At 36.4% G+C, this 24,098-nt stretch overlaps 1 protein-coding gene across 1 annotated transcript; it reads right to left on the bottom strand.

The window, feature by feature from the left end:
• Nucleotides 1–13,658: 13,658 nt before the first annotated feature.
• LOC138326494 (uncharacterized) lies at nucleotides 13,659–23,801 on the bottom strand. Its single transcript, XM_069272592.1, has 5 exons — nucleotides 23,336–23,801; nucleotides 22,291–22,313; nucleotides 19,356–19,570; nucleotides 17,568–17,752; nucleotides 13,659–16,055 (listed from the first exon to the last, which is right to left on the bottom strand). Exons 1-5 carry the CDS (start codon nucleotides 23,794–23,796, stop codon nucleotides 15,266–15,268), a joined length of 1,674 nt encoding a protein of 557 aa, XP_069128693.1. The 5' UTR covers nucleotides 23,797–23,801; the 3' UTR covers nucleotides 13,659–15,265.
• Nucleotides 23,802–24,098: the final 297 nt, after the last annotated feature.

Raw genomic sequence — 24,098 nt, 5'->3', positions numbered from 1 at the left:
CCAAGTGGGGTGTCGTGGCGTATCGGAAACCATTCTGGAATTCAAAACAACCTCCGCAACTTCCGGTATAGCGTCATATGAATTGGCGCGATTTTCAAAAGTATGGACCTACCTTAATGAAATAATTTTTATATCAAAAAGACACTGAAAAATGACAAATATTGTAATGGGACAAAGATGCCCATTTTTTAACAATATTTTCATGTTTAAGCTGCAAAATGCTAGAAAAAATTGGTCATGAAACTTTTTTGTATTAAGGGTTGATTCTGTCGAAATTGAAAAAAAAAAAAAAAATGTTAAAATTGAATTTTGACTTCTCAGCATAGACATCCTTAAAGGGACAATTCATTCAGGCTAATTCTTTTATATAACTAAGAAGCAAAATATAGCATAAATGTATTGTTCTACATTTCTTATGAAACATATAACGTAAAACATTGACAAATTCCACGACATTGTTAAGTATTTTAATTAATATCGTTGAAATATCAAATCGTTGATCAATACGATTCAGCAGATACAATATGGAAGCTGTACCCATACCCGAGCCTAAGTCACGCACGTTAAACAAATAAACTACATAACCACTGACAAGGTGATAAAATGATTTTAGGCAAGATAATTCATCTAATAAGGAAAACAAACTACTGTCATAACGATTTGAGCAGATCTAGACAAAAGTTGCATTACTCTACGAGCAAGGGACAGGGTTCGGCATACAAGAAGTTTGACCACAATGTGTAATGGCGGACAGCGAGCGAGTTTGAACATCTACACACATGTCACAACCATGGGCTTTTCAGGCATATCACAGTAAAACCGACTGATCTAATTTCCATAAGAACTGGGTTTTTTCCGATATATGTACAAATTTTAATGTTCTCTTAGACTGAATTGTCCCTTTAATCAAAGGTTACAATTACTGAATGAAATAAACAAAAACTTCATTTAATGCAACAGATAATACAGTTTTTATATTTGGTTGAAACGTAACTTGAATTTACAATTATACTATCTGTAACATAAATGGATGTTATCAGTTATCTATAATAATAGATTTTTGAAGGCATGATCAGTGTCTTAGTAATTTGATTTTCTTTTTAGCTTTAGAACAGTTTGAGGCAATATTAGGGGAGCCAGTACATATTACAGTACGGAGGGACCACATAGTTGCAGACCTGCTCCGTCTCTATGAGGACCCGACATTGCTTCAACACAAGCTAAATGTTTCCTTTCACGGAGAGGATGGCGAAGATGTTGGCGGAGTAACAAGAGATATGTTTACCTGTTTTTGGGAGAGGGTATTTTTGGACTATTTCACTGGGGAAAATTCTTTAGTACCATTTTTGCCCCCGCATAGATTTATTGAGGCACAGTCTAACTTCACCATCATGGGAAGGGTTCTTTGTCACACCATAGCTCTGACAAGAACTATTCCTGTGAAACTGAATAGGACTGTGCTCAATGTAATCATTCATGGGCAGGCAATGAAGGATAAAGATCTCCTCTTAGAGGACTTCTTATCCTTCATTACCAGCCATGAATGTTTACTGACCAGAAAGGGTTGGCTTCCTTTGAGAGTCTGTCACAAGATGAGACTTCCCAGCTAACTGACATGTTTTCCAGATTTGGGATGTCTGTTGTTCCTGGTAGGAACTTTAAACAGCAAATCCTGAATCTGGCAATGTGTGAGTTAGCTGGTAAACCTTTGTTTCTGTGTACGCTGATGAGATTAGGCATCCCTGAAGTATTCAATCTCGCCTTACAGAGAATGACCTTGTGGCATTCTTTGACCGAATGAAGCCAACCCCTGATCGGGTCATTGCCTCTTTGAAGGTCGACACTGACCTGTTGCGACCTGAAGAAGACCGAGTCTTGTACTTTTTGAAGGATTTTATTCATACACTCTGATCAGAAGACATGACTCGGTTCCTTCACTTCGTAACTGGTGCGTGTGTGATGCCATCTTCTGGCATTACAGTGACCTTTCACAGAGCTGCAAGATCACAGAGATTCCCAATAGCCAGAACCTGTGGGAATGTCTTGGACCTTCCGGTGCAATATAACACATTGCAGGAGTTTAAGAGGGACTTTTATTCTATCCTCAGGAATGAGGAATCTTTTAGGATGTTTATGTTGTAATTTAACTAGGACTTTATGAAAGTTTTTTAAGGTTGTCATCAGTTGTCTAGTTCCACACAATATTACATCTAGAAAAAAAATGCCTGCAATTGGTCAATACCATCTCAAATAAATCAAATAAAAAATCATATTTAACAGGATTTTTTTCTATTCATAAACATAAATTATGAAACAATTAACTGGTAGGCATATATATTTCTGTATGTTTTGAAGCTATAGCTGTAAACTGTTCAACTTTACCCCATGAAACTTTCTGTATTTATCAGTCTAGTTGCGTAGGTGTGCTTTTCGCATTTGAAACCTTCCATTTTCGAAATTTTTGTTATTAGAGCTAGTCAAGTACATCATATTCACATTTACAGATACATTGACAATGAATGATATCAAGGTAATGATTCGGCAAATAGACACCTTTTATTTCCTTATTTCATGTTGATTTTCTGTATATATCTGGTTTAATTTATATGTTGTTAAGTTTGTTTTTTTTTCTATAAAACCCCACATTGATATTTACAAGTTCTTTAATTGCTTACCATTGTGTGTTGTTGTTGTTAATCAACAGGAATTAGTGCAACAGATTTTATTTTTCTTAAATATAGCGTGAAGATGACATTCTCAACTCTTTATGTATATATATATGTATTCAGAATGCTTTTTATGAAATTCTCTTTTACATAACACCTAGCTTTGATATATGCATTAATAATTGTAGGGTTGTGTAATGTTTGTTGCGGTAATCATTTCAACGAGGAAACAAGGATTTGTAGTGTTTCAAAAAGCCAAATTGGCCAATTTGGTGCTAGGTAAAACAGTAAAAAGTCATTCTTCTTCGGGGATAATGACAAACCTTCATTAAGACAAGATGAAGTTTATATGTATTTTTTTTATGATAAGTGTTCATAACAAATAATGTTCAGATCTGCCTTGATGTACAATTGTGTTAGTAAATGACATTCATTTCCATGAAGTAAATGTAGAAGATATGTAAATGGGCCAAATGTACTTGACTGAGATTCTGCAAGATGTGAAATGTTGTTATCTTTAATAATTGATAATTTGTTCTCTCTGAATTTATTTGGAGGATTGATATATTGTGTTGATAAAACACTAAATTTGAGTATGCATAGGACCCAAAATTTAATTTGTCATTATGTGAATGTATGTTTTGGGTACATATAGTGAATGTTTGTTACTTTTATATGAAACCTTTAGAGAAAACGTCAATACAGTTATTTTTATTGAACACTAAAATGTGAAAAGCAGTCCATCTGTCTTCTTCTTTTTGCTTTATCAGTCATTATATGTATTGTTATCTAAAGTAATTGAAGTCTTAAGTCAATGATATACTGGATGATGATCTGGTAAATAATTTATTGTTATATTGTTTTCACTAAAACATACATTATTATATCATAACATGTATAATTTGTTGTTATTGTAGAATAAATTATGAGAAAATAGTAAATAAAATATGGTCTGAATTAGCTGTGTTGATTTTTCGTGGTAATTTGAGGCCTAAAGTAAAATATTATATGTTTGCCATAACCTGACCATTGACTGACCCCAATTTCAACTTGTGCAATTTCAGTGATACACACCATGATACATCACCATGATACATCACCATGATACATACCACCATGATAACACCACCATGATTTTCTGATGATAATCAAGTTGATACACACACATGATATACATCACCATGATCTCCACCACCATGATACATCACTATGATACACACCATGGGGCAAGATACATCATGATACATCACCATGATACAATCACCATGATACATCACATGATACATCACATACACCACCATGATACATCACATGATACACCACCATGATACATCACTATGATACACCACCATGATACACCACCATGATACATCACTATGATACACCACCATGATACATCACACTATGATACATCACCATGATACACCACCATGATACACATCACCATGATACATCACCATGATACACCACCATGATACACACCATGATACACATGATACATCACTATGATACATCACCATGATACATCACCATGATACATCACATGATACACCACCATGATACACACCATGATACATCACCATGATACACACCATGATACATCACCATGATACACCACCATGATACATCACCATGATACACACCATGATACATCACTATGATACACCACCATGATACATCACCATGATACACCACCATGATACATGATACACCATGATACACCACCATGATACACAACATGATACATCACCATGATACATCACTATGATACATCAACATGATACACCACATGATACACCACCACATGATACATCACCATGATACACCACCATGATATCACACACCACCATGATACATCACCATGATACATCACCATGATACATCACCATGATACACACATGATACACCACATGATGATACATCAACCATGATACACACCATGATACACCACCATGATACACCACCATGATACACACCATGATACACACCATGATACACCACCATGATACATCACATGATACACATGATGATACATCACCATGATACACCACCATGATACATCACCATGATACACCACCATGATACATCACCATGATACACACCATGATACACCACCATGATACATCACATGATACATCACCATGATACACACATGATACACACCATGATACACCACCATGATACACCACCATGATACACCACCATGATACACCACCATGATACATCACCATGATACATCACCATGATACACACACCATGATACACCATGATACATGATACACCACCATGATACACCACCATGATACATCACATGATACATCACATGATACACCACCATGATACACCACCATGATACATCACCATGATACACCACCATGATACATCACATGATACACCACCATGATACATCACATACACCACCATGATACACACCATGATACACCACCATGATACACCACCATGATACACCACATGATACACCACCATGATACATCACCATGATACACCACCATGATACATCACATGATACATCACCACCATGATACATCACCATGATACATGATACACCACCATGATACACCACCATGATACATCACATGATACACACACCATGATACATCACATGATACACACCATGATGACACACCACCATGATACACCACCATGATACACCACCATGATACACATCACCATGATACATCACCATGATACACCACCACCATGATACATCACCATGATACACACCATGATACACCACCATGATACACCACCATGATACATCACATGATGATACACCACCATGATACATCACCATGATACACCACCATGATACATCACCATGATACACACCATGATACACACCATGATACACCACCATGATACACCACCATGATACATCACATGATACATCACCATGATACATCACATGATACACCACCACCATGATACATCACCATGATACACCACCATGATACATCATGATACACCATGATACATCACCATGATACACCACCATGATACACCACCATGATACACAACCATGATACATCACCATGATACACAACCATGATACACACATGATACATCACCATGATACATCACACATGATACACACCACCATGATACACACCATGATACACCACCATGATACATCAACATGATACACACCATGATACACCACCATGATACATCACCATGATACACCACCATGATACACACCATGATACATCACCATGATGATACACACATGATACACCACCATGATACACCACCATGATACACCACATGATACACCACCATGATACACACCATGATACATCACCATGATACACCACCATGATACATCAACCATGATACACCACCATGATACACACCATGATACATCACCATGATACATTACATGATACATCATGACATGATACATCAACACCCATGATACACCACCATGATACATCACCATGATACACCACCATGATACACCACCATGATACACATGATATACACCACCATGATACATCACCACATGATACATCACCATGATACACCACCATGATACATCACATGATACATCACCATGATACACCACCATGATACATCACCATGATACACCACCATGATACACCACCATGATACACCACCATGATACACCACACCACCATGATACACCACCATGATACATCACCATGATACATCACCATGATACATCACATCATGATGATACATCACCATGATACACATGACCATGATACACCACACATGATACATCACCATGATACACACATGATACATCCATATGATACACCACCATGATACACCACCATGATACACACACCATGATACACACCACTATGATACACCATGATACACACCATGATAGATACATACACACCATGATACATCACCATGATACACATCCACCATACACACCATGATACACCCATGATACACCACATGATACCATGATTCACCATGATACACCACCATGATACATCACCATGATACACCACCATGATACACACACACACCATGATACACAACATGATACACCATGATATACACCATGATACACACATGATACACACCACATCACCATGATGATACATGATCCACCATGACAACACCCATGATACATCACTATGATACATCACCATGATACACCACCATGATACACCACCATGATACATCACCATGATACACCACCATGATACACCACCATGATACACCACCATGATACACACACTGATGATACACCACCATGATACACAACCATGATACACCACCATGATACACCACCACATATACATCACATGATACATCACACATGATACATCACATGATACACCAATGATATGATACACATGATACCATGATACATCACCATGATACATACATACATCACATGATACACCACCATGATACACCACCATGATACATCACCATGATACATCACATGATACATCACCATGATACACCACCATGATACACCACCATGATACACCACATGATACATCACCATGATGATACATGACACCATGATAACACATGATACATTCACCATGATACACACCATGATACACCACCATGATACATCACTATGATACACACCATGATACATACATCACATGATACATCACCTATGATACACACCATGATGATACACATCAACATGATACATCACCACATCATGATACATCACCATGATACACAACATGATATGATCACCACCATGATATACCACATGATACATCACCATGATACACCCATGATACATCACTTATGATACATCAAACATCATGATACATGATACACCACCATGACATGACACACACATGATATACACCACCATGATACATACATCACCACATGATACACCACCATGATACATACATGATACATCACCACCATGATACACCATGATACCACACCATTACATACATACACATGATACACAACAACCATGATACATCACATGATACATCACCACCACCATGATACATCAACATGATACACCACTATGATACACACTTGATACATCACATGATACACATCATGATACATCATGATACATCACCATGATACACCACATGATGATACACCACCATATGATACACATCAACATGATACATCAACATGATACACCACATGATACACCATGATACCACATCACACATGATACATCACACATGATACATCACATGATACACCACCATGATACACCAACATGATACACCATGATACATAATCCATGATACATGATACACCATGATGATACACACCATGATACACACCAAATACATATTTCATATTTTCATGATACACCACCATGATACACCACACATGATACATCACAACATGATACACCACCATGATACATAACCATGATACACCACATGATACACCACATGATACATCACCATGATACACCACCATGATACACCACCATGATACACCAACATGATACATCACTATGATACAGATTGATACACCATGATACACCACCATGATACATCACCATGATACATCACATGATGATGATGATACACACCATGATACATGATGACACCTATGATACATCCATGATTTAATGATACATCACATGATACACCACACATGATACATCATGATGATACATTATACATGATACATACACACCATGATACATCACCATGATACATCACCACATGATACACCACATGATACATCACATCAGAATGATACACCACCATATACACCACCATGATACATGCACCATGATACACCACCATGATACACCATGATACCACTATGATACATGACATGATACACACCATGATACATCACCATATGATACACCATTTTATATGATACACACCACCATGATACACACCATTGACATTACATGATACACCAATGATACATCACACCATGATACACCACCATGATACATCCACTGTGATATCATCCACCATGATACATACTTGGTCCACCAATATGATATACACCACCATGATGATACATCAATATACATCCACCATGATACACCATGACATCAACATGATACATTGATTTACACCTAACATGATACACATCACACATGATACATTTGTCAACCATGATACCACATGATATGTTACACAATTTATAGTGACATGATACATGACCATGATACACACATGATACATGATATCACACACCATGATACATTAACATAGAATACACCACCATGATACACACATACATGCATTATATGCCATAGATACATACATCACATGTATACACATGATACACATGATACACATTGATATCATACACATCTTTGATACATACAATAACATGATACATGTTTATGATACACCACTTATGATACATCACCATGATTTCACCACCATGATACATCAACATGATACACCACCATGATACATCAACAATGATACACAACACCATGATACAATCACCACCATGATGATACATTGGCACCATGATACACCACCATGATACATCACACCGTGATGATAATGTCACATGATCACCATGATACAAACACACATGATATATATGATGACACACCTATGATGACCACACCACCATGATACATGATACACACCACTATCATGATACACACCATGATGACACATTATACATATGATACACTCCACCATGATGACATCACACATGATACACCACCACATGATACAACAACATGATACACCACCATGATATGATGATACATACACCATGATATATATCAAACATGATACAACCATTATATCATGATATGGCATCACATCACAGTATGATACATTTACCATGATACACCATTATATGACTATGAGACACCACCATGATACACCACCATGATACATCACCATGATACATCAACATGATACACCACCATGATACACCACCATGATACACCACCATGATACACCATCAAGATACACCACCATGATACACCACCATGATACATCACTATGATACACAAACATGATGATGTCACTATGATTATAACACCACCATGATACATCAACAATGATACATTACTTTGATACATCACCGTGATACGTCACTATGATACACCACCATGATACACCACAATGATACATCACTTGTGATTACACCACCATCAGATACACCACCATGATTCACCACCATGATACAAGTCAACATGATACACCACCATTGATACACCACCATGATGATACTTCAACATGATACTACACCACATGATACACACCATGATAAAATCAACATGATACATCAAACATGATACATCCACCTATGATACATCATGATACACATGCATTACACCACCATGATACACCACACATGATACACCATGTTACCATGATACACCACCATGATACATCACATGATACACACCATGATACACCACCATGATACACCATGATACACCACCATGATACACAAATGATACACCACCATGATACATTACACCATGATACACCACCATGATACATCACCATGATACATACCATGATACATACACCATGATACATCAACATGATACACCACCATGATACACACACCATGATACACCACCATGATACATCACTATGATACACCACCATGATACATCACATGATACACCACCATGATACATCACTATGATACACCACCATGATACACCACCATGATACATCACTATGATTACACCACCATATGTCACTATGATACACCACCATGATACATCAACATGATACATCCACCATGATATGTCACTATGATACACCACCATGATATGTCACTATGATACACCACCATTATACACCACCATGATACACCACCATATCACTACATGATACACCACCATGATACACCACCATGATGTCACTATGATACACCACCATGATACACACTATGATACACCAACATGATACACCACCATGATACATCACCATATGATACATCAACATGATACACCACCATGATACACCACCATGATACACCACCATGATACATCAACATGATACACCACCATGATACACCACCATGATACATCACTATGATACACAACCATGATATGTCACTATGATACATCCACCATGATACATCAACATGATACATTACTATTACACCACCATGATACACCACCATGATACACCACCATGATACACCATGATACACACCATGATACATCACTATGATACACAACCATGATATGTCACTACCATGATACACCACCATGATACATCAACATGATACATTACCATGATACATCACCATGATACGTCACTATGATACACCACCATGATACACCACAATGATACACACTATGATACACCACCATGATACACCACCATGATACACCACCATGATACATCAACATGATACACCACCATGATACACCACCATGATACATCAACATGATACACCACCATGATACACCACCATGATACACCACCATGATACACCACCATGATACATCACCATGATACACCACCATGATACATCAACATGATACACCACCATGATACACCACCATGATACACCACCATGATACACCACCATGATACACCACCATGATACACCACCATGATAAATCAACATGATACACAAACATGATACACCACCATGATACACCAACATGATACACCACCATGATACACCACCATGATACACCACCATGATACATCAACATGATACACCACCATGATACACCACCATGATACACCACCATGATACATCACCATGATACACCACCATGATACATCACCATGATACATCACCATGATACACCACCATGATACACCACCATGATACACCACCATGATACATCCACCATGATACACCCATGTACCATGATACACCACCATGATACACCACCATGATACACCACCATGATACCACCATGATACACATGATACACCACCATGATACATCATCTATGATACACCACCATGATACACCACCATGATACATCACTATGATACACCACCATGATATGTCACTATGATACACCACCATGATACATCAACATGATACATCACCATGATATGTCACTATGATACACCACCATGATATGTCACTATGATACACCACCATTATACACCACCATGATACATCACCATGATACATCAACATGATACACCACCATGATCCACCACCATGATACACCACCATGATACATCACTATGATACACCACCATGATATGTCACTATGATACACCACCATGATACATCAACATGATACATTACTATGATACATCACCATGATACATCACTTTGATACACCACCATGATACACCACCATGATACACCACAATGATACACCACCATGATACATCAACATGATACACCACCATGATACACCACCATGATACATCAACATGATACACAAACATGATACACCACCATGATACATCAACATGATACACCACCATGATACACCACCATGATACACCACCATGATACATCAACATGATACACCACCATGATACATCAACATGATACACCACCATGATACATCACTATGATACACCACCATGATACACCACCATGATACATTACCATGATACACCACCATGATACATCAATATGATACACCACTATGATACATCAATATGATACATCAACATGATACACCACTATGATACACCACCATGACATGTCACTATGATACACCACCATGATATGTCACTATGATACACCACCATGATACACCACCATGATACATCAACATGATACATCAACATGATACACCACCATGATACATCACTATGATACATCAACATGATACACCACCATGATACATCAACATGATACACCACCATGATACACCACCATGATACATCAATGATACATGATACATCAACATGATACACCACCATGATACACCACCATGATATGTCACTATGATACACCACTATGATACATCACCATGATACGTCAACATGATACACCACCATGATACATCAACATGATACACCACCATGATACATCACCATGATACATCAACATGATACACCACCATGATACACCACCATGATACATCACAATGATACACCACCATGATGCATCAACATGATACACCACCATGATACACCAACATGATACATCACCATGATACACCACCATGTTACATCAACATGATACACCACCATGATACATCAACATGATACACCACCATGATACATCAACGTGATACACACCACCATGATACACCACCATGATACATCAACATGATACACCACCATGATACATCAACATGATATGTCACTATGATACACCACCATGATACATCACTATGATACACCACCATGATACACCACCATGATACACCACCATGATACATCACTATGATACACCACCATGATACATCACTTTGATAAACCACCATGATAGATCACTATAATACATCATGATACATCACTATGATACATCATGATACACCACCATGATACATCATGATACATCACGATGTTACTTAAGCAGGATATTTTCCATCCTTGACACTACATGGCCGAGTTACTATCACTATCATTTATGCACCCCCGAATAATTTATAACAAATCTGAAGACTTTTTTGGCTACGCCAGATAAGACAGACAGTTTATATTAGAATATGTTCATCAAAAGAATAACCATACACTGGTTAACTGTGTAGCTTTGAATCAGGGTATGGCCGACTGTAATCTTCAAAAAAGTCGCTGCATGCCTGCAGTGATTGGCAGTTTTTTCCTACTGAATTGCCTTCGGTTTTGATATGAAATATTCCAGGGTTGAAAATAATAAGGATACCCTATAAATCTTCAATTTGTTGTCAGTGACATAATGTAATGAATATATATTTAGCACTTTGCAAATTTCAGTAATTTGTCAAATGTGCATCAATATAAACATGTATGTATAAGCATTTGTACTTAATTATCATATTAAAGATAATATTGACTCGAGAACTATAGTCCTATGGATCATGTGAGCTAACAAAGACAACAGAAAAAATCTTCATATATAAATATATAATCATTTATTGCATTATAAATACACAAATCATATGCAAACTTTGATGAGTATGATAATGAATGCATTGTTGTTTATTGATTACATGAATATTGTACATGTACATGTAGTTTAGTTTATCAGTTTATTAAATAACTCTATTTCTTAATTTGCATTTTTTTTATAAACCAAAGTGCCAGGAAACTACATAAAGATGTTCCCTAGCCGTGATATCTTCTAATTGGTGTGAAATGAAAATAGAGAAATTTAAAAATTGGTAAATTACATGCAATAAAAGTTTCATTGAAACTATATCAAGTCAGTAAAGCTTATGCACCATAAAGCTGCAAAGTATCTTGATAGCCAAATCCACAGCATGTAACTATCATATATAACCCACTAATTGTAATAATGAGCTGATTAATTTGGAAATTACATGTAAAATGAAAGTACAAATCTAGAGAACAGATAAAAATAACCTGATTTAACTAACCACTCTAAAAGATCTTATATATATCCAAAATCCTTAAAAAATTACATCCAGTCTCTCCAGAATTACAAAAGGACATGTGACATATAACCAATTTGAATTTTTTCCCTTGATCTCAAAATCAACAAATTTTATGTACCAGGTAACTGTGTCTTCATTCTGTACTTTAAATATTATTCAAATTATATGTATACATATAATTATCACATGTACGAGAAAAGTCTCCTGTAATCAAACAGTTACCTATTCAATCCACATTAAATCAATCAAACCCCTGTACTCTGTAGTACCGACTGGGGGGTACATGTACTTGCCAAACATCCTCATGATCAATCATATATATATGACAAGGCTTTTTTTGAGGGTTTTTTTCCAACTACAAATGTGGACCATGACTTTAAATTTGGGAAAATATGATATAAAAATCCAAGATTTGGGAAAATAATTTATAGTGATTAGTTGAGAAAATGAAGACACAAATCAGTAAGAGTGTATTAATATATCCAGTATAATTTCTTTTGAAATAGAAAAATATAATTTCATGTCAAAATTGCTCTGCATGCGAAGAAGTTTATCATTTAATATCCTTCAGACTGACTATGTCTGTCAGTGTTAACATTTCCAAGAAGCCTCTATTTCAAAGCGTTAATTTTAGAACTGTGCTAAATTTACATAGGCTTTTTTCCATAATTTCAATGTTCAAAACTGGTCAACATAAGTAGAACTTGGCCATCATTTTGATATGTAAGGCCTTAATATTTCCATTGTAGTTTAAATTTATGTTCTTTTTTAAGTAAATACAAAAATATTCAAGCCTTAATTAACTATCTTAGTTCATACAAATTTTTTGGATGATTTAATTTCAATTTTGGGATATTTAAGGCTTGAATTTGGAAAAAAAAAATTATTTGATGTCATTTGAAATGGGTTTGAATTTCAGTCCCAAATCTTGCAAATGGCAAATATACATTTATGTACATGGCCAAAACTATATTACATATATACATTGCATTGTCAATGGCCGAGATTTGATACATATCATGATCATCGGATATCAAAAACAGCATTAATACTTGCGCAGTGATCATGAATATCAAATAATGTTCTGTATATTTCCCATCTACTCTAATGGTCAGCCAAAGGCATTAAGGTATATATATATACATCAACGTTAATTGTTAAAATCATGGTCACTTATCCTCGAAACGAAAAACAAATATTTTTCCCGAAGAGATACAATATTGGGACTATTGGAGGCTTCCCTCCTTACTCGTTCAACAAAGTCCTCCACTAAGTCTAAACCGGTTGTCTCAATCACAACACGATCACCATCGTCAATTTGGTTAGAACTACTTGGCTCAACATCTTGAAGGCTTAAACCAAAGGAATTCAATTTCTCTGCAATGCTGTCTCTAATCACACTCCCTGAATAAATTTCCCTCACAGGAGTATGATCCAAAGATCTTTCATCTGTCATACCTTCAAACCAAATCTGGTTTGGAGAGCGATTTCTCTCTGTCCTCAGTCTATGATTGTTCCACGCCGTCCCCATACGATCTATTGCAGAATTGATTTCGGGCAAGTAAACAAGATGGATGGCCGTGATATGAATCGGATTGTCAGGGTCAAGTACCTTCTCATCTTCTAATTCGTAAAAGGTCCTATAAAAATGTTCAATTACATCCTTGTGGACATCTCTCCAAAGCCGTTCAACACGTTGATTATGCTGAGAACTTCCAGTGAGACAGCCATTCTCTCCCTCCCTCATTAAGTTCATGAAGAGCGCCACCTGGACATTCTCTCCTCCCTTATCTGCCCTGATGCGTGATGGAAGTCCATATTCTAATACTCCATCAACCACAAGTCTCAAAACAGTAGCTGACTTGTTATTTGTTCCAGCCCTGAGATAGATGATCAGTCTTGAAAATCCATCAATACACCCATGTGTAGCGATTCCCCATCTACAAATTAAAAAGATGACTTTATTTTATTAAAATGTTTCAATTCTGTCTATAAATTTTCCCTACAATTATGCTTTCTTTCTTCATATGTTCATTTTCTTCTTTGCTAACAGACATAAGCATAAAAAAATTTCCAAAACAGCTTGAGGTCCAGTGTTTTTCCTGCCTATATATTTGGGGCCGGAATTCGGCCCCATTCCCAATTGTATTTCTTGTTATTTTTTCCCAAATCTATGTCTAAATTTCCCAAATCAGTGAGTTGAAGCGTATTTTGTGTGACGAAACCAAAAAAATCTGGAAATCCCAAGTCTGAACATTGTATTTTAGCATACATTCTTATACTTGTTTCTTAGAGAAGGATAATTGTTTATTTCTACCTTTTCCAAAATTTCCATAAACACAGTTAAAAATTTTCCCAATTTCCTACTTTTATCGCACAAAAATTCCCAATTTTCACCAGGTGGCAATTTCCCAAAATACCCAGGAAAAACACTGAGGTCAACTTTAACAAACAAAGCAAATTAAGAAAAAATTGATTTAAGACCAAAATTCCTTTCAATAGGATATTCCATATTACAGAGTTAGCTCCCTTGAGGGTACATATCCATTGTGATGTCTTTTATTTTGTGGGCAAAATTCACGGTATTTTCTATGAAAAGTACAACGTTACAATGGCAAACAATGTCAATCAATACCTACTCACAAGGGTAGATAATTCTGTTATAGGCAAATGCAGAATATATATAATAAATTATGTTTTAAAAAAAATATCTGAAAAGGGACAATGCAATGAGACTTATTCTGTGACTACAAAATCATATAGCAAAATATAGAATAATAATAATGTTCAACACATTCCTTATGAAAAATAAAACATAAAAAATATTAACCCATCCCATAATCATTAATTATGATAGTGTTAAATATTTTCTACTCTTGGAAATCTAAATTGTATGCTAAATAAAGCAGGAACAATTTGTTTGGTATACCCATACCTGAGTCAGTGTCACTTAAGTTGAACTACTGGACTAGCTGATTAAATTGTTTTTCAGACAATATCATGCACCTAACAAGGTAAACATGTTTTAAAACAAGTGTTTTGAAAAGTTCTAGAGAAAAGTTTTGTAACTTTTTCAATTTTTTTTTTTCCATATACATTCTTTGAATACAGCAGTACGCTTAGATATAATTTGTTCATCCACAATTAGAATTCTTCTCATGCATTCTATATATATATATATAGAGTCTTATTCTGTTTTTTATCACACACACACACACACACACACACACACACCCACACCCACACACACACAACTCCTCACGCACATCTAGAGAAAAGTTGGTTTGAATTATTAATTACTCCACTGGCATGCACATGACACCACTATGTAATGGCAAACAGTACATGAGTTTTAACATTATGATAATAAACACATGTTGAGTGATCTGTCAAACAAGAGTTATTTTTGAATAGCAATTGTGAGCAACAAGTTTTTTGATGTATGAGCTCACCTAACAAGACGCATGTGTCCATCTATATGCCAAAGGCTGTTGGGGACAGGCACACGGTAAACTCGACGACGTATAGACTGACTCCACCTCTGGGCTGCAGCTGGGGGATCAACTGCTGTCAGGGTTTCTCTCACTCTTCTTCTTTGCACTTGGATCCCTTCTGCCATCAAGAATCCATGCATCATCTAGGTATTTAAAAAATGTATTTACCAATAGTGTCCAAATGTTTATGATAATCGGTGTCTAAGTCACATACAATTTTTACTATTGCAGTCTACAAATGAAATAGTATTGTTCACTATTGCATTCTGATTTCTGTGAATGGGACATATATATTCAGAGCTTGAAAGGATAATCAGATCACAATTCTGTTTATGCCTTTATCTTATTACCATTATTGCTATACCAGGGCTTTTTTCCAGCATGATTTGGAGCCGAAAATCGGCCCCATTCCCCATGGCAAAATATTATTAAACCTCTAATTTTTTCCCAATTCAACCCTTAAATTTCCGAAAATCAAAGTTTCTTGAAAACTATCCAAAAACATTGCATGAACTTAGTTGGTTAAGGCTTTAAATATTTGTGAATTAGCTTCAGAAAAGTATATATCTTTATTGTTATGCTTTATTTCATATTTCATAATTTTCCCAAATCTTGGTTTTGTCGCACGTTTACCAAATTCAAAGACACAGGCCCCATTCCAAAAGCAGTGAGAAAAAGCCTTGTATACAATAACTGGCAGGTTACACATTTAATATGTCAAAAATGCTTCTGAAAGTAATGGAATTCCTACATAGTCAAACATATATATATATATATATATATATATGTAAAATTGTTATGGAATCTAGGTTGGTAGTTGAGTCAGCTGTAACCTAATTTTCTGGTAAAGTGATTTTTTAGGTACATTTGGGGACTAGTACAGGCCCCTTCTCCGATAATTTTTGTTATATTTTCCCAATCTAATGTAAAAATCTTCTCAAATTATCTTCAAAGTCTAAAATATACATGTTTTAAAAAAGATGCAATTTAGTGTTTTCCAAATTGAAAAGCTAAGGTATATATAGGCCCTGATATTATTGAGTAAGTAAATCACTGGGTAAAGTGATTACAGTTCGGTCAATCTGATTAAAATACAGATCCTTATTATCACGAAGTTTGATAGAGGATCTGAGAAAATCCTATTAGGGTTCATGTCATGGTGACCTTTGGAAATGGCCAATCAAATTGTTACCTGCAAATTCTTGACAGTGAATCTCAGAGGGAAGAAATAGTTTGAAAAAAATGTCACAGTTATTTTCGTGTACGTAGTCATCACGCCCCAAAGCTAATTGAATTTGTATACTTGGAAGAAACATAGTTTTATTTCATTTGATGTAGCATGATGTAGAAAATGCATGTGATTTTTAAGTATACATCCCTTATGGGATGTTGTCAGATCCTCTATTTAACAGAGGTTATATTTATAAGGATCTGTAGTTTAATCAGATGGCAGTTTGGCAAATATGATCTGGTTAAACAGCTGGCATTTCTGTTATTGTTTCAGAACTAATGATAATGTTTAGTTTTGAAAAATTATTTTTTGAATTAAAACACATAGGTAATAACAATGACAAAAAAAAACAAAGATTTTAACTTAGCAGTTGCAAGTTATATATATATATGTATTTAGCAAATGAAAACTGACTCAAACCCCTGTAAACCCATTTTTTTACTACTTTTAAGAAAGAACAGATAAGCTAGTAGGTGAAGAGAATGATAGACATGTCATATTTCAATGACAATTACCTCATTTCCAGAATTTGGATGAGAATTATGAAGAGTCTCAACTGTGTTGTATAAGTCAGCATCACTAATATCTGAATACTTCAAATCTCGTACTGACAGGCCATGGGACTTGAGTAGCTTACATATAAGTACCGGACTGCAATTCAGTTGATGTGCAATTGCCTTAGCAGTGAAGCCATGTTGAAGCTGCGTTTTCACAAACTGGAGGTCTATTTCTCACGGCCACGTGCTCTATGTGATCCTATATCAATAGAAAAAATAAAAAATGGTAAACTGAGTTACAAGTTAAACAAGATCTACCTAGTATTTATAGGTTAATGTATTATTAATTGTAAGGTTAAATGAAAACATAACCATATTCAGAACCTCACAGAACATAACCTAGCTAGTTCAGAAGTATTTCTTTTATCAGGTTGGGGACACTCCTATATATGCGGGATAGTCCTGCATTTGAGTAATATTATAATATAAGTATATATAGCAGTCCTGTATTTTGAGGGATCATTTATATAATAATTTTAAGTAGTATAAAATTATGCGAGAGTGTCCACAACGTTAACCTGTTTAAATAAGTGAGATGGTGCGTAACGAAAAATATGACACTTCAGATATATTCAATTCTTTTTTAATGTATTTTCATACTTTGACTGAAAATTATTGTAGCAAACACAAATATTTTCATTTATACTAGCTGTAAAGGATTTATATGTATGAAGGATTCGTCACTCTCTCTTTACAGAATAAAAACTGTTTTTCTCAACAAATATACTTGTCTTATGGAGTCAAAAGAAATATGAATGTAAAGACAAAGCTTACTAATTTCATGATGTCTAGTCCTTGTTTTAAGGACAGAAGATTTTGAGGAAATGTAAATTTTCATTTAAAAAAAATGACAGCTCATGAAATGACGACCCGCTTCAGAAAGTAAGACGTTACAGTAAACCACCAATTTGCGTATTATACGCAAACTACAGTATTATACCCCAATTGGAGTATGGATTTGTTACTGTTATGGATTTTTTTCGAGGACAACTGTAAAAATGACAATGATTGTGAAACAAGAGGCCCAGAGGGCCTGTATCGCTCACCTGGTTTTTTGTTAGTAATTATCACAAGACTCTGACAATTAGAAAAATAAGCAAAATTGACTCCCAAAGTTTAATTTTGAATCACAACCATACAATGATGCTATTGATACCATACAAATATGCTATCCAATACATAGGTTCAGAGACAAAGTAATTTATATGAAAATAGTAGCCTAATTGACCTTTTGACCTCGCATCTATTGCCGTCTAAGGCCCCGGGGGGTCAGCCCTATCATTTGTACAATTTCAAATCCCAACCCTATAAGGATGCTACCATTGCACTATAAGTGCTCTTCCATTCTTAGTTGCAGAGAAGAAGTCGTTTATATGGAAATAGCTAAATTGACCCCTTTTGACCCCACCCTTCAGGCCCCCGGGGGGTCAGCCCCATCATTTGCAAAATTTTGAATCCAAACCCTATAAGGATGTAACCATTGCATTATGAGCGTAATCCCATGTTTAAGTTGCAGAGAAAAAGTCATATATATATGGAAATTGACCACTTTTGACCCCGCCCCTCAGGCCCCCGGGGGGTCAGCCCTATCATTTGCACAATTTTGAATCCCCACACTATAAGGATACTACCATTGTATTATGGGTGCTATACCGTGCTTAGTTTCAGAGAAGAAGTCGTTTAAATGGAAATAGCCAAATTGGCCACTTTCGACCCCGCCCCTCAGGCCCCCTGGGGGTCAGCCCCATCATTTGCACAATTTTGAATCCCCACCCTATAAAGATGCCACCATTGCATTATGGGTGCTATACCATGCTTAGTTTCAGAGAAGAAGTCGTTTATATGGAAATAGCCAAATTGGCCCCTTTTGACCCCGCCCCTCAGGCCCCCCGGGGGTCAGCCCCATCATTTGTACAATTTTGAATCCCCAACCTATAAAGATACTACCATTGCATTATGAGTGCTATCTCATGCTTAGTTTCAGAGAAGAAGTCGTTTATATGGAAATAGCCAAATTGACCCCATTTGACCCCGCCCCTCAGGCCCCCGGGGGGTCAGCCCCATCATTTGTACAATTTTGAATCCCCAACCTATAAAGATACTACCATTGCATTATGGGTGCTATCCCATGCTTGGTTTCAGAGAAGAAGTTGTTTATATGGAAATAGCCAAATTGACCCCTTTTGACCCCGCCCCTTAGGCCCCCGGGGGGTCAGCCACATCATTTGTACAATTTTTAATCCCCACCCTATAACGATACTACCATTGGATTATGAGTGCTATCTCATGCTTAGTTTCAGAGAAGAAGTCGTTTATATGGAAATAGCCAAATTGACCCCATTTGACCCCGCCCCTCAGGCCCCCGGGGGGTCAGCCCCATCATTTGTACAATTTTGAATCCCCACCCTATAAGGATGCTACCATTGCATTATGGGTGCTATCCCATGCTTGGTTTCAGAGAAGAAGTCGTTAATATGGAAATAGCCAAATTGACCCCTTTTGACCCCGCCCCTCAGGCCCCCGGGGGGTCAGCCCCATCATTTGTACAATTTTGAATCCCCACCCTATAAGGATGCTACCATTGCATTATGGGTGCTATCCCATGCTTGGTTTCAGAGAAGAAGTCGTTTATATGGAAATAGCCAAATTGACCCCTTTTGGCCCCGCCCCTCAGGCCCCTGGGGGGTCAGCCCCATCATTTGTACAATTTTCAGTTAGTAGCCCATAAGGATGCTACCAGTCAAATTTTGTTGAAATCCGACCAGCGGTTATGGAGAAGAAGTCGATTGTTGACGGACGGACGGACGGACGGACGACGGACGACGGACGACGGACGACGGACGACGGACGACGGACGACGGACGCCGGACGCCACGGTATGGCATAAGCTCACCTTGGTCCTTCGGACCAGGTGAGCTAAAAATGTTTTAATGGAAAATATAGGCCAAAGGGACACAGTTCTTACTATAATATTGTTGATATGCACATCATCATGCAAAAATAATTGATTGTATATAAAACAAAACTTAATACCGATATTTAAATATTTTTAGCAGGTGACAAAAAATGTAAAATTTGAGCCTTGTTCCCCTTTAAAACCTTTTAAAAAGCAGCTTTAATTTGTAGATGGCCCATATTTATCCCATATATTTATCTTGGTTGGAATTATTATCAAATCTTTTCTGAGCACCAGCTAAGATAAGGGCTTAATACCGCTTTTAGCCGCTTTAAAGATGCTCCACCGCCGACAGAGCATAAATGATATTCATCATTTGAACAATAATTGGTGTTTAATCGTGTATATATATATAATTCAATTTTGCTTGTTACGAGCATTTTCATTGGCTTAAAAATTTACTTTATCAGCCCATAAAGGAAAAAATGGCGTCGCCGTTTATAACGTTGCTTCTGATTGGCTGAGATGACGGCGTAATGATTTCATAGACAAAAGAGTCCCAAAATGAATTTTGAATATTGAAGAGATTATCTTTAGTAAATTGAATTATAAGGATTAATTTGAATATATTTTTTATGTTATGGAGATATAACACAAAAATCTGAGTGTACTCTCATCATAAACCGCTTCGCGGTTTATTTAGAGTACACTCAGATTTTTGTGTTATATCTCCATAACATAAAAAATATATTCAAGTTAATCCTTATATGTCTAATTAACACAAAAAAAAAAATAATATAAAATAACTAATTTTGCCTTTGGTGCATGCGCAATCAGTACTTCATTCTATATAGGATATAGTGACACGGAATATTTTCAGGATGCAATTAATTATTTTTCATATTTTTTTAACTTGAAGTAAAATAAGAAGCTCAAACTTTTCAATGGTGTAAAGTAAGCAACTTTTTTAACTGAAGAAAAATACTAAATCGTCTGCTACTGTTTTTGATAGTGAAAAAATACCATTTGTCAGCGGTGGAACATCTTTAATTTATTTTTTTTTCCAAATATTTTGTTTTTGTTCTGAGTTGGTCTAGGACGCATGCGCAGCGCCAGTTTTGAAAATCCTATCAAAAAGTAAAACGTGAAAAACGTTTGATACGGTGGTTCTAGCAGTCGTTGGGTGATATGATGATCATATTTGAGTAAAAACAATATCATTCTAATAAAGAACTTACTCGTTTCTTCAAGTTGTACTTCTTCAACGGCGGAACCTTGTTCGGCAGATGTGGAATGATCGCGATCGACGAGAGCTAACAAATCATCCAGGGCAGCGTGGACATCGACAAACTGTAAAGCATCTGTGGAGGAAACACGGTCTAAGTTTTCCTTGGAGTGTCTAATAATGTCTCTAAGGTGATGCCTGTTGGGATTACCTTGAAGTAGTTGATTTGATACCGTTCGAATATTTCTCTGAATTGCTGACAGCACGTCGTCGGCCATTTCCTTTTTCGCAAGCTTGTCGGGAACACAGATGGACTAGCCTAACCCATTATAAATATAATGGGATGGCAGGTGGAATAATGGAAATACGCTTTACTTATCTACAACCGGATTTTTTCAGCTTAAGTTGAATAAGGTTTATTTGCATTATCACTTTTTTCAGCTTAAGTCAAAAAGATTTCAACTTAAGTCAAAAAGATTTTTTTGACTTAAAGGCCCACTACCTTTCCGAAACGGCTTTTTATTTTTAAAATGGGAATGTAAAACGAGATCGATAATTTTGCAGAGTCGCAAAAGTTATT

Source organism: Argopecten irradians, chromosome 6, assembly GCF_041381155.1.
Source record: "Argopecten irradians isolate NY chromosome 6, Ai_NY, whole genome shotgun sequence".
NCBI classification, from domain to species: domain Eukaryota; kingdom Metazoa; phylum Mollusca; class Bivalvia; order Pectinida; family Pectinidae; genus Argopecten; species Argopecten irradians.
The sequence above is the reverse complement of the archived record's forward strand: the minus strand, read 5'-3'. Positions and strand labels throughout refer to the sequence as shown.

Coding starts and splice junctions, on each gene's coding strand:
- LOC138326494 (XM_069272592.1), bottom strand. CDS start 23,796: ATGGCCGACGACGTGCTGTCAGCAATTCAGAGAAATATTCGAACGGTA. Junction 22,314..23,335: donor AAAAAAAATAAATTAAAGAT/GTTCCACCGCTG, acceptor AAACATTTTTAG/CTCACCTGGTCCGAAGGACC. Junction 17,753..19,355: donor ATCCAAATTCTGGAAATGAG/GTAATTGTCATT, acceptor TTAAATACCTAG/ATGATGCATGGATTCTTGAT.